Source organism: Vombatus ursinus, unplaced genomic scaffold (genome assembly GCF_900497805.2).
Source record: "Vombatus ursinus unplaced genomic scaffold, bare-nosed wombat genome assembly UNPS02014818.1, whole genome shotgun sequence".
NCBI classification, from domain to species: Eukaryota; Metazoa; Chordata; class Mammalia; order Diprotodontia; family Vombatidae; genus Vombatus; species Vombatus ursinus.
In genome coordinates, this window is record NW_020954596.1 from 73,842,940 (window position 1) to 73,857,709 (window position 14,770).

Genomic DNA, 14,770 nt, shown 5'->3' on the forward strand with positions numbered 1-14,770 from the left:
AAATAATATTGACAGTCATTACAACAATGTAAATGGAAAGGACAAAAATATTTGAAGCTTGTATGAACATAATGACCAACAGGTTTGGCCCTGGAGGAGAGTTGAGAAAATACACTTTTTTCTCTTCTTTTAGATATGGGGGACTATGGGTGTGAATTTCGACATATGTCAGACTTGGTTGATGTGTTGGTTGTTTCTACTGAACTTTTTTTCTTCTTTCCTTCCCTCCTTCCTTTCCCTCTATCCCTCCGTCCTTCTATCCCTCTGTCTTTCCCTTCCTTCCTTCCTTCCTTCCTTTTCACTCCATCCCTCTCTCTGTCTCTTTCTTCCTTCCCTTCTTCCTTCCTTTCATTTCTTCTATGTTACAAGAGATGGCTTGCTGGTTAAAGAAAGAGAGAGAGGATATATTCGGAAATAAGATTACAAATATAAAATACATCCATAAAAAGAATAGTTCATGAATAAAGGCACAGGAGAGAGTCTAAGCTTAGGAGATGATTATGGAAATGGAGGAGAGGGAGGAGGAGAGGAGAAGTTGAATGTGAGGAAGGACCCTCTTTTACCAAAAGAGGATAGGCGCCTAGTTATATATGAACAGGTTAGATTTTTCAAAATACAAGATTTTATCCTATGGTTGTTTAGAAGAAAAAGTAACTAGACAGAGACAGATTCCAGAAGAGGAGACCTTCCATGAAAGCTTTTATGGGTCTAATTTTTCTCTATAGGTCATGAGGTCATTAACTATAAGGGGTGGGAGCAAGGGAAGGAGGAAACTCTCAGGGCCTTAGGAGAGAATTGTAGGTTTGAATTAGTTCAATTGGTATACACCAAGGGACAGAAATACAATTTCCTTGGCAATTGTTAGTATTGAACCATATTAATCTGATTATATCACTGTGTTCCAGAGGGGAATAAAAGGCAACTGTTTCTGTGCTACTGTTGTACATAATGTGTTGTCAGTGTTCTAGTAGGCCAGTACCCAAGTTGCAGCTGGCACCAGCAAGTAGCACTGTTTGCCAGTGAACGCTGGATGGCAGCAATGTGTATTGATTGTAAGCATGTGTGAGAGCATTCTGTAGAGTTGTTTACATTGGCTACTAGGTTAAAGGATATGCTGAGCATGCAAATAACTTGCTGGAATTATACTGGGAGGGACAAGACAAAATAGCTGTCACCCTATAGAAGGGCAAAAAAGAAAAGGAAGGCTGAGGGAAGGAAAAAATATTTTAGGATTTCCTTACTCAGCGTCAATGTTCATTTATTTGATTGTTCATGGCATATTACAATACTTTAATGGATCTCATTTTCTTAAGTGTGAATATTCATTCCACCCTTATAAATAGTAACAACTCTATGCCTTTTCTTGTGAATTCTTATCCATGTCTTCACACAAAATTTTCACAGATTGTAATAGTAATAACACACATTTGTATAACACTGAGAGATTTACAAAGCACTTTCCTCACATCAGCCTTGTGAATTAAGTAATACTAGAACTGTTTCCATGTTACAGACAATGAAATTGAGTCTCAGAGAAAGTAACTGAGTTGCTTACAGTCATAAAGCTCATAGGGGGAAGAGTTAGGTTTCATATGGGAGCACTAATTTCTGTCTTGAATAACTGCTAATTTCCCCAACATAGTGAAAAGTGATGTATCAGTCACTTATGTCATGTGTGGAGGACTTCAAAGGCTCTGGGTCCTGCTGACTTGGTCCTTTAGTCCCCGGCTCAATACCTGGATTTTTTTTATTCTCCTATGCTTATCCTGCTTGTGCTGCACCTGTTCCACAGCTAAGACACTCCTGGAAAAGTCTCTGGTTGCACAGCCTCTGGCTACCAGTTGCTTACTCTTGACCCAATATTTCAACATACTACCTATATATTAATCTTGTGGGGGAGGTTGCCATCATTCTCTTGAAACTTGGAATATTGAAAACTGCTCTACTAGTGCACAGGCCTTTGGGAATGTCCCCGCTCCCCCCACCAATAGAGCATGGTAGCCATATTACATGCCTATCTCCTTATGTACCTCCTGCAGTTTAAAAAAAATGGCTGACACTACAAATCGCATTGGATACATGGCACATTTTTCCACTTATATTCTAAATTTTCATCATTTTGCATACAGCATAGTCACAGGTAATAATCTTAAATATCAGTACATTTGGAAACATAGAATACATAATATCTATGTTGGAAATGCATAGGTTGTGGAAAGAAATATAAGGCATAATTCACGGAATCCATAAAATAACAAAATTCACATATAGCACAATGCTTCACATATCAATGCTTTAGGCAAAATATAAATCAATGCATACTGCTGGGCTACCCATGTAACCTTCTCCCTCATCACTCCTGGAGCATCCTAAGTCAGCCTGACTCAATAGCTGTGTGACCTTGGGCAAGTTCACTTAAGTTTGCCATAATTCACTGGAGAAGGAAATAGGTCACAGAGAGTCAGACGTGACTGAACGACTGAACAACAATATGCCAAACACTATGCCAAGTGCTATACAAATATTATTTCATTCAATCCTCACAACAACCTTGGGAGCTATGTGGTCTTATTGTGCTCATTTTATGGTTAAGATGAGGCAAGCAGGATGTGTGGCTTGACAGGAGTAATAGCTAAAACTATGATATGTAAAATTATGTATAATATAGTATAATTTATAAATATATTTTATAAAAATACAATATAATATATAAAAATTATAATATGTAATAGCAAAAACCTAGCTGCCTCTGGATCATCATCATGTTCAATAGCGTAATTAACAACCTCTGATTTGAAGTCTTCTTGAAGATGATAAAGTATAGTTTTAGACTTCTCTATTCTTGCCAAATTTAGCATCTCCACAAACAATTTCCTCCTAAAATCCTGACCTTTGTGATCTTGGTAGAGAAGCCATAGACAGAGAAATATTTCTCCCGCAACACCTTGACAACTGTAGAAGCTTTCTGGTTGAATATACCTGTCAATACCAGGTGAAGTAATCTGTCATCATCAGAATGTTGCTCATATTCATCTAGAGTCAACTCTGTGCCACTGTAAGAGACCACAGTATGAGTTTTCTAGAGAAGCTCCAATAAGAATCGAGGTTCACTGGACACAGAATACAATTGGCCTTCTAAGTCTCTATTAACAACCCACAATACAACTTAAGGTTTTCCACAATTACATAGTCAAGCAGAGTAAATCATCCTGAGCATTCAAAGGAATTGATCATAATGCATGAAAGACTCAACTGATTGACTAATGATAAAGTCTTAAAGTTGTTGGAGATAGTATCAAGACAAAATAACTGTAAATGAAAGGTTTCCAAGAACATTCAGAGAGGGAATTTAAATTGGTTTAGTATCCAAATGAAGAGAGGCTGGTTGTGACTTCATCAGTGACCTGTATTTAAATAAGGAAAACACCAAACTACCCAAGAAACATGGGTGGAAAAAATGAAAGAAATTTAAACAGGGAGAACAAGGAACTATATGCCAAGAGTGTGTTTAAAGACCAGTTTGTAAACTTCCCTTAAATGAATTCCTCCCACCATTGCTGGCTTGGCAATTCACGACTTGTTGACTCCAATACTGGATTAAATTCTTGACTCACCAGATGATATAATTATCTAACAAGGAAGCTTACTTGGAAAAACTACTGAGCCAAGCATTATTTCCGTCTGTGACTTCTGGGGTTTATAGGGGGAGATTGAGAGGGAAACAAATGACATCCACAAAAGCAGGAGCTATAAGAATGGCATGGAAAAGATGACATTAGGTATAGAGGCAAACTTTCTGAGTCACTATGATAAAGAGACTTATGACTGTGGCTTAATGAATATTGTTTGTATCCTTTAGGGACATGTGAGAGAAAAGCCTGAATATAATGACAAATTCATTACTGAATGCAGAAGTTGCATAGTACTGTTCTCTAAAGGACTGAGATAATTTCTCGTGGATCAAGGACATATCACTTCATTTCTTTTATTTTTTAAAAATTATATTAATGCTGTGCCTTTTACTTTTCCACCTCCTATATTTCCTGATATATTCCTTTCCATCCCTAGTTTTTACAGAAAAGATAGCTGAGACTCAGAAAGGAAGAGTAACTATTCCATGATAACACAGTTAGAGGCAGAGAATAGTACTCAGATCTCCTGATGCTCTTTCCTTTCCTTCTCCCTCATTCTTGTCTATCAGATATTTTTTCCCTGCTACACCAAGTTTTGTCTCTTCAAATATTACAATTCCCTCTTGTGTGAGATAATGCAGTCACTTAGCATTCTGCCTTACTTAATTCATTTTTTATAACAATGAATCCAGCTCTTCATCCTAATTTTATGCATTTGTTTTGACACTACTATATCTATAATAGTGAGACTGAGAGATTATACACCTGTATATGGTTATCCAATATGCCTATCATTTACCATAAGTAATTGATTTGTCACTGGCATGATACTTCCTGATATACTCTGCTGAGGTGGGAGGAATGACAGGGAAGTATAAATGTTCTCAAAGTCATTCATGGGATAACATCATCTTATTATGTCACTTGTCATGCAGGTGATATTCATTTCCTAGTGTACAACATTAGGAAGGGCCCAAGTTCTTATGCGACCAATATGGCCTAACTCCACAATATAACAATGTATCAAATGAAGAGATGCTATCACCACAAGGCTAACAAACGTTGGAGTCTTCCTCAATGTATGATTGGCCTTATTAAAGACAAGGAATAAGAATTACAATGAATTTCCTTTTTGTCAGATTCTGACAATGACTCAACTAATTTTATGACCTTAAGTTCCTCTATCTGTAGGTTTTAGAGGTTTGTTTTTTAACTTTTTACCAACTTTAAAGAATCAACAGAATCAACAAGATAATGGCTCTAAATTTCCTGATAAGGAAACAATAAAGATAATCTTTGGGGAAATATGCATGCTTTTCTAGCATGCTGAGTACATTAAAATGATTAATTTGCTGTACATTTACTAGGACACAACACTTACTGATCATCCACTAAGTAGAGAACTTCTCACTAGGCAGGCAGAGTGAGAAGTCACAACAGCTAGAGAAGATACAGTACCTGCCCCTGACGAGCTTAAATTTGATGGTGAACCTAATGACTTTGAAATATCAATGAGAAGAGAGGTATTCCCTCTAACACAGTTACACTTTTCTCACTAGGAGTACTAATTCAAACATTTAAAAAAACAGTTGAAACTCTTTGGTAAATGGTGATATATGAATTGTGATAACAAATTATCATCTCTCCTGAGCTTTCTAGCTTAGCTCAATCTCTTATAACACTGCATTCACAACATATGTGCCCAGGCTGTAACCGAAGTTAAACGTGGTGGAGATACAGCTATTCATCTTCTAACTGGCACAATAGATAGAGTGGTAGACCTAGGAACTGGAAGATCTGAGTTCAAATCCAGCCTCAGACTGGGACTTCTTGATTAGGTCTTTTCCCATAGCAAGAATGCCTTCCTTAAAAGAACTTTCACTGCACCGTGATCTAATTTAAGTTCCTTAGCCTTCGCTTCAACTTATTTAATCAACTGCTTTGCACTACCACATTTCCCTTGTCTCCTATTGTTTCCTAGGCAATAATCTTTATAACTTGCTAGCAAATTTGTTTAATGCTGTTTGGAGATTAATTTCTGTCTTCACCTCTGATGTCATTAAAAAGAAGGAGTTAACAGTTTAGAACTGTTCTGAGCAGAAGGAGTAGACCATGGTTTAATTTAGGGAAGAAGGACTTTATCCATCTCCCTAATTTCCTTCTACCTTCAAAGATGGTGGTGTTTGCATTTGCCCAACAGAAGTTGATAACATCTTAATCAATGGATAAAAATGAGACTATTAGGTAGATTGGGGAAAGAGAGAGGGAAAATAGAAATAAATATGAAATTTTTTTGCTTTAAATTTCATGTCAGGGAGAAAAGAGATAGAAAGCCAAAATGAAAGTCTTTATATTAGTTCAGGACTTCAGAAGAATCTTGGTTGCGTGGGTAAGAAATGTCAGAGCAAGACTCAAATTCCAGACTTCTGATCCCAAATTTAGTGTTCCTAATGCACTACTGAGATATTTCCCTCTTAAGTAATTTTAATATTCTTGTAATCTGTGGCCTTATCTAAATTGAGAGCAGACTAAATGATTAAAACTGCATTACTGTAGGGGTATTGTGAACCTCATAGAGTAGCCACATAGGATGCTTTGATGAAATGTTATTGTTTATAATTTGTTTTTGAAGAGGATCAATGACATCATGGGGTGATGTCTTGATTTGCCCATGAATTGGATTTAAGTGAGGCAGAGGTGCTCAAAGCATCAACCTCACTCTTTCTTCTAAAGTTATTGAAGTCCAGTGGCAAGACAAAAGTCAGGAGGACTGGTGATGGCCTGGGATGAAGTGAAAGACATTGACATCTTCAATGTCTGACCAACCTTTATGGTCGTAGGCACAAATTGTTCTCATTCAACTGTTCTGCCAGGGGAATTCTTCACATGCTTGGGACAGGCATCTCCCTAACTTACCGACAGGTTTGAGGCCTGTCGGTTACCCTCAATCCAGTGTAGTCCATCTGCTAGGAAAGCCTGCTGCTATACATGCTACAGCTTCCTGGAGCCACAGGTGAAATATATTTATATCATGAGGCAGCCGGGTGGTGCAGTGGATAGAGCGCTGGAAGACCTGAGTTCAAATCTTCCCTCAGATACTTGCTACTAGCTGTGTGACTCTGAGCAAGTCACTTAACCCTGTTCACCTCAATTTCCTCTTCTGTAAGATTATCTGGATAAGGAAATGGTAAACCACTCCAGTATCTTTGCCAAGAAAACTCCCCAAAATAGGGTGACAAAGAATTGGATATTACTGAAATGACTGAACAACAAATTTACATTATGATCTCAGGAAACCTGGAAGAGCTGTCACTGTCCATGAGCAAAAAGCCATTCTATTTTTTTTTTCACTTTCTCCATTCACATCAGTAAATTCAAAGCCAAGAGGAAGAACAGGACATGCCAGCTTTCCTGCTTTAGCTATTAAATTAGTGTTCATATGAGACAGGGAAAAAAAAATCTGGCTTTATTCATTGGGATTTAGCAACAATGAACAGGAGTGGCCCAGGGAGAGGCATGAGCCTTTCTGGTAATTCCCTTAAGATGAACTTGTACCAGAGAGAAACTTGCCTCATAGAGACAAAGATAAACAGTTTAAAGCCCTTCTTGACCCCTTCATTTTGTACTGATCTCCCTTTCCTCTTAATTCTTGCCTATTAAATGTAACACACAACTTAGCACTTAATTATATGCTGCCCTGTATTGTTTGGTTGGTGTTTTATGTGTTGTTTTTTTTTGCCTGATTCTGCTGAGCTCCTGTAGGATTGAGATCATCATGTCTTCATCTTCTTTGCCCCGTAGCACTGGGTACATAAAAGTTACACAAGAAATACTTAACAACTGATCGATATTTACAAGAATCTCTCCTAGACTTGGTTCTTAACCAAAGTATTGGCTGTTGGCTGGAGCTTGTATATTATCTAAACAATTCTTCTCTTTGAGTTCCTGTCACATGTAGAATGATCATTCCCAGTATTTATATAGTGCTTTACAGTTTGCAAAGCACAGTACATAGGTCATCACATTTGATCACCATATCCTGTACATCGGTTTTATTATTATCTTTATTTTATGGATAAGGAGGCTGAGGCTGAGGAGTTAAGTGACTTAGCTATTGTCACACACCTGAGGTATGATTTGGATTCAGATTTTCCTTACTCAAGACCTACACTCTATCCATTGCACCACCTAAAGAATTCAATAGTATTTTAAAAGACTATTAACATATTGCCCAGCTCTGTAGACTCTGAATGGTTTGCTGTCATCTTCTTGCCAAATGGGGAGAGATTTTGTAGTTCCTTGTAAAAGTCTGGCTTCAAAAGTATATCCAGTAAGATCCTCCCTGGTAAAATATCACTTTACAATTATAGTTTTTTTTTTTGACTTCTTCAAAGAACTGATATATATGTTTTATGCTTCATACTTATAACTCTGTGAGGTCTGTGTTATAATATCCATTTTACAGATGAGAAAAGTTATCCTTAGTGATCTGTTGAAGTTAAATGGTAAAGGGGAGATAAGGAGGCAGCATAATATAATGGAAATAGTCCTGGATGGGAGGCAGAGCCAAGATAACATAGAAAAGGCAGTAATTTGCCTAAGCTCTCCCCCAGATGCCTCCGAACACCTTTAAATAATGTCACAAAACAATTTCTGGAGCAGCAGAATCTAAAAAAGGATGGGGTGAAATAATTTTCTAGCCATAGACAACTTAGAAGGTCATTAGGAAAGGTCTGTCACACCTGGGTAAGCATGGAACACAGTCCAGCACAGGCTGTGCCAGCACAGACCCAGACCCAGAAAACCAAGAGCAGACCTTGGGAGCCACTGAAACAATGGCAGCAGCAGCTGCTTCTGGAGGTCTCAGCCCACAGATGGTAAGGGGTCAAACAACTGGTGAGAAGATTACAGGGATCTCTTTGCTAGCACTGAGGCAGGACTTTGTTGCTTTGCCCATACTTGAATCATGGTCACAGTCCTGGGTGGCAGTCTCAGAATGAGGAGGAGCATTAGCATGACAGAGTTTGCTGCCACAGTGGAGCAGGGAACCTCCTCACAGTTCCAGGGTGGAAAAGAGTGCTTGTGGTCACTCACAGATGAAAGCACAGGCCAGGAGAGTAGTAAGCACATCTCTCCTTAGATCATACTACCTTGGAAAAACTGAAAACCTACAAGTAACTAGAAATATCTCTGAAAACGGGTGCACAAAATCCCCAAGGCACAAAAACCCTGATGGTACTCCTTCTACCATGGAAGGAGAGCCCCACTTTAGCAAAGAGTTAAAAGTGAAGAAATAGACTGGGAAAATGAGCAGAAAGTTACTATAGTGACAAGGAAGATCAAAACACACACTCAGAAGAAGATAACAAAGTCAAAGCTCCTATATCCAAAGCCTGTAAGAAAAATATGAATTGGTCTCGGGCCATGAAAGATCTTAGAAAGGATTTTGAAAACCAAGTAGGAGAGGCAGAAGAAAAATTGGTAGGAGAGATGTGAGTGATGCAAGAAAATCCTGAAAAATTACTCAACACCTTGGAAAAAGAGATACACAAAAAATATTAAAGAAAATAACATCTTAAAAAACAAACTAGGCTAAATGGCAAAAGAGGTACAAAAACTCAATGAGAAAAAGAATACCTTAAAATACAAAACTGGCCAAATGGAAAAAAAAGACACAAAAATTCACTGAAGGAAAAAAAAACTCCTTAAAAAGTAAAATTCGCTAAATGGAAAAGGAGGCACAAAAGCTTACTGAAGAAAATAATTCCTTAAAAATTAGAATTGAGCAAATGGAAGCTAATGACTTTATGAGAAATCAAGAAACAATAAAACAAACTCAAAAGAATAAAAAAATAGAAGACAATGTGAAATATCTCATTGGATAATGAGATAACTGACCTGGAAAACAGATCAAGTAAAAAAGTAAAAATTTAAAAATTATTGGACTATCTGAAAGTTATGATAAAAAAAAGAGCCTAGACATCATCTTTCAAGAAATTATCAAGGAAAACTGCCCTGATATTCTAGAGGGCAAAATAGAAATGGAAAGAATCCACCGACCACCTCCTAAAAGAGATCCCAAAATGAAGACTGTCAGGACTATGATAGCCAAATTCCAGAGTTCCCAGGTCAAGTTGAAAATACTGCAAGCAGACAGAAAAAAAGAATTCAAGTATGGTGGAGCTACAGTCAGTATAACACAAGATTTAGCAGCTTCTACATTAAAGGATTGGAGGGCTTGGAATATGATATTCTGGAGGGCAAAGGAGCTAGGATTACAAACAAGAATCACCTACCTAGCAAAATTGAGTGTAATCCTTCAGGGGAAAAAATAGACATTCAGTGAAATAGAGGACTTTCAAGCATTCTTGATAAAAAGACCTGAGCTGAACAGAAAATTTGACTTTCAAATACAAGACTCAAGAGAAGCACAAAAAGGTAAACAGGTAAGGGAAATCATAAAGGACTTAATAAGGTTACATTGTTTACATTCTTACATGGGAAGATGATACTTGTAACTCATAAGAATTTTCTTATTAGGTCAGTTAGAAGGTGTATATATAGACAGAGAGCATAGGTGTGAATTGAATATGTGGGGATGATATCTAAAAAATTAGGGGGTGGGAAGGGAATATACAAGCAAAAGGGAAAGAAAGAGGTAGAATGGAGTAAATTATCTCACATGAAAGAGACAAGAAAAAGCTTTTACAGTGGAAGAGAAGAAAGAAGAGGTGAAGGGGAATGAGTGAACCTTATTCTTTCTTTTTTTTAGGCAATTGGGATTAAGTGACTTGCCCAGGGTCACACAGCTAGTAAGTGTCAAGTGCTTGATTTGAGGCTGGATTTGAACTCAGGTCCTCCTGACTTCAGGGCCAGTGCTCTATCTACTGTGTCACCTCGCTGCCCCCAAAAAAGACTCCTTTTTTTTTTTTTTTTTTTTGCTTTTTGGCTAGGCAATGGGGTTAAGTGACTTGCCCAGGGTCACACAGTTAGGAAGTGTCTAGTGTCTAAGGACACATTTGAACTCAGGTCCTCCTGACTCTAGGGCCAGTGCTCCATCCTCTGCACCACCTAGCCTCACCTAGTTAACCTTATTCTCATCAGAATTGATTCAAAGAGGGAATAACATACATCATCAATTGGGTATAGAAATCTATTTTACCCTACAGGAAAGTAGGACGGGAAGGGAATAAGAGAGAGGGGGGAATGATAGAAGGGAGGGCAGATTAGGAGTAGTCAGAGACAAAACACTTTTGAGGAGGGACAGGGTGAAAGGAGAGAGAGAATAAAGGGGGGGAAATAGGTGGAGGGAAAAATACAGTTAGCAATAGTAACTGTGAAAAAAAAATTTTAAGTGTCTGATAAAGGCCTCATTTCTCAAACATTTAGAGAACCAAGGCAAATTTATAAAAATAAGAGCCATTCCCCAAATGACAAATGATCAAAAGATACAAACAATTTTCATATGAAGTAATCAAAGCTATCTATAGCCATGTGAAAAAATGATCTAACTCACTATTGATTGGACAAATGTAAATTAAAACAATTCTGAGGTACTACCTCATACCTAGTAGAGGGATTGATAGAACAGAAAAGGAAAATGACAAATATTGGAGGGGATGTAGGAAAAATGAGACATTAGTACATCATTGGTGAAGTTGTGACCTGATTCAACCATTCTGTAGAGCAATTTGGAACTATCTGCAAAGGGCTATAAAACCATGCATACCCTTTGACTCAGCCATACCACCATATCCCAAAAGAGATAGAAACAAAAAGGAAAAAGACCTATATGTACAAAACTTTTTATAGCAGTTCTTTTCTAGTGGCAAAGAATTGGAAATTGAGGGGGTGCCCATCAATTGGGGAATGGCTGAACAAATTGTGGTTTGAGATTATGATGGAATACTGTTGTGTTATGAGAAATGATGAGCAGGATGCTCTCAGAAAAACCTAGAAAGACATGTGTGAGCTAATGCAAAGTGAAATGCACCACGTACAAAGTAACAGCAATATTGTAACCTGTGAATGACTTAGCTACTCTCAGCAATACAAAGATCCAAGACAACTCTGAAGGACTTAGGAAAAAAGCTATACATTCCCAGACAAAGAACTAACTGTGTCTGAGTACAGAGTGAAACATACTTTTTAAAACTTTATTTTTCTGTTTTTTTTTTTTTTGGTCAATGTTTTCTTTTTCAACATGACTACTATAGAAATGTTTGCATAACTACACATGTATAGCCTATATCAAATTACTTGCCTTCTCAGTGAGGGGGTGGGTGGAAGGGAGTTTTAAAAAATGAATGTTAAAAATTGTTTTTACATGTAATTGGAGAAAAATAAAATACTAAATAAATTCTAGAAAAGAAAAAGAAAAAGAAATAGTCCTGGACCAGTAATCCAGAAACCTGAGTTATAGCTCTGACTCTACCATAATTCTGTGGGTAACTTTGGACTCAGTTTCCTCATTTGTAAAATGCGATTAGGGCAGGGGGTGTGGATTACTAATTACATTGGTACTAATCTAGGGTTTGAGGATTTTTGTTTTTAAATATTTTGATAATGATATTTAATATAATTAGGGTTTTTTTTAATCCTATGTACTTTTTGCATTCAAAAATAGAGATCCATAGATACCATCAGACTGCCAAAGGGGTCCATGACGTAAAAGAGGCTAACAACCCCTGGATTACTTGCTTGCTTAAGGTCACTTCCAGCTCTAAGGCAATATGATTCCAAGTGCAGGTCTTTGGACTCCAAGCTCCAGGCTCTTGCTAATAGACTAAGATTTAGGAATTGGCACTAACAGTCTAGTTATAGTCACCTGAACATTCTCTGTTCTTCCTTTTATAGCTGTGTTCTTCTTTGTTCCATTTGTCAGGGGTTTATGATGGAGATTACATTTAATTATTTGGTTCTTGGAAGCCCCCTCTTTTCTTTTTAAAGGGAATATCTTTAGGATCACTGAGGTCCTGAATAAAATGTTTAAAATTGTGGAATGCTCAATTGTGGATTTATGAGGGACAATGGGTGAATGAAGTGAGAACCATGATGGGAACTAGACTTTTGTAAGCTTCTTGGCTTTTAGTCTGAATATTTCTAAATGAGTTCAAGCCTTTTGATTGCCTTGAGTAGCCAGCCTGTTACCTAACATCTACGGTTGGCAGTTATTGTGTAATAATATGATGAAATCACATGTCTTTTGTGTAATTCACACATTTATAAACTATAAAAATATATTTATTTGTGCTGAAGGCTACATAAAGTAGCCTTCCTACAAATATCAGTGCCATCATTGTCATAGCTCATCTAATTGAGAGATGTCATGGTGTAGTGAAAAGAGCTCTGGATTGGAACTCTGTGTCACCTTTGATCACACAATCATTTCACTTCCTTGGACCTCAGTTTCCTTATATGTAAAATTATGGCGTCAGACTATTTATATTTGTATTCCTGCCACTTAGCACAATGTCTGTCACATAGTAAATGTTTAATAAATGTTAACTTAACTTGATTCTGGTTCTAGTGGGTCTTTACTGCTGTCATTCATTCATTTCAGTCATGTTCAATTCTTTGTGACCCCATTTGGGGTTTTCTTGGAAAAGATCCTAGAATAGTTTGTCATTTCCTTCTCCAGCTCATTTGACAGAGAAGTAACTAAGGCAAACAGAGTTGTGACTTACCTGGGGTCACACAGCTAGCACCTGAGGCTGGATCTAAACTCAGGTCTTCTTGATTATAGGACAGGTGTTCTATCCACTGAACCAGTGACCTACCTGCCCTAGGGGGTCTAACAGTCTAATATAAATATTAGGTATTTATATCTAATGGTTCACTAAAAGTTTTGGGGTATTAAAGCCTACATAAAGTAGACTTTCTGTATCTGTAGTAGCTATACTCAACTTTACCTAACTGGTTCCCCCAATCCTTATTATTTCCCTTATCTATCCATTATATCTTTTCTCTAGTGGCCTAAATTAGAGTCAGTTACCTCTTAGTATTTCATTAAATCCTAGAGCTGGAGGAGGTCCTAGAAGTTCCATAGTCTACTAGCCCTACTGTGGGATTGAGGCTATTCTTGCTGGTTTACAGATCAGGAAACTGAGACTTAGAGATGTGAAGTGAATGGCTCAGAGTCACATGGAGAATGTGTGTCAGGACAAGACTTGAATACAAGTATGCTGACTTCAAATTTAGAATAATTGGTAAAGATGTTTCCTCACTAAGACTTAGAAGTATCATAATTTTCATACCTCTCAGATACTTATTACCTATTATAGTTACTTGCATATAAATTAAATACCTCTATTGTATTTTAAATTCTACAAAGGAAAGGGTTCTTAAAAAAATCCTTCTCTTATCACATGGAATATGTTTAATAAGTATTTGTTGAATGAATGAACATTTATGAGATGTGTAGGAGGCAATGTGGTATAAAATTTAAAGCATCAGAATGTGAAATAGAAGATTTGGGTAACAAGACATACTCTGCTTCTCACTTGCCTTGAGAGTCATTGTATAAAAGCACTGAGTTCCAGAAATAGAAGGGCCCCTCGAATTTATGTAGTCTAACCTCAATATGAAGTTTAAATTCCCTCTACAAACCTTCCAGTGATGGGATACTTACTACCCCACAATGTAGTTAATTCCATCTTTGTACATTTCTAATGAGATAATACATGTAAAATATTTTTCAAACCTTAAAATATGCTACAAATATCAGCTATTATGGTACAAAAAATAACTGTAATATATATGAACCATTAGGGCTGCCCCAAATGGACTAGGCTCCTCCTTGACCTGAGTGAATTTCATCATTTTCAAAATTAGGGATTTGAATTAGATTTTCTTTAGATTTTCTCCAACTAAATTTCTATGAAGAAAATAGAAAAATCTGGACCTACCAAAATTTCACTTATCTCACGTAAGTCCTTATAATGATATGCATAGCCTTGTTCAGTATTGGCATTCAACTGTGCATCTGAAATTTTAAAGGTGCCATGATAATACTCCAGTTTCTGATCTGCATTGGAAAGAAAACAAAAGAAAAATAAGGATGAGATTTGGGCATAAGACCCTGGGTCTAGGGAGAAATATGTCTTAGACCCAGCACTAATAAAGGTTAGTACTGAGTC

At 37.1% G+C, this 14,770-nt stretch overlaps 1 protein-coding gene across 2 annotated transcripts in view; it reads right to left on the minus strand.

The window, feature by feature from the left end:
* The window catches only part of TMPRSS11A (transmembrane serine protease 11A), a 69,096-nt gene that overhangs the window by 36,086 nt on the left and 18,240 nt on the right, over window positions 1–14,770 (minus strand). For both annotated transcript variants that reach the window (XM_027836458.1, XM_027836459.1), the window contains exon 3: window positions 14,540–14,658. In XM_027836458.1, coding sequence (XP_027692259.1) covers window positions 14,540–14,658 — 119 coding nt within the window. The remainder of the gene's footprint in view (window positions 1–14,539; window positions 14,659–14,770) is intronic.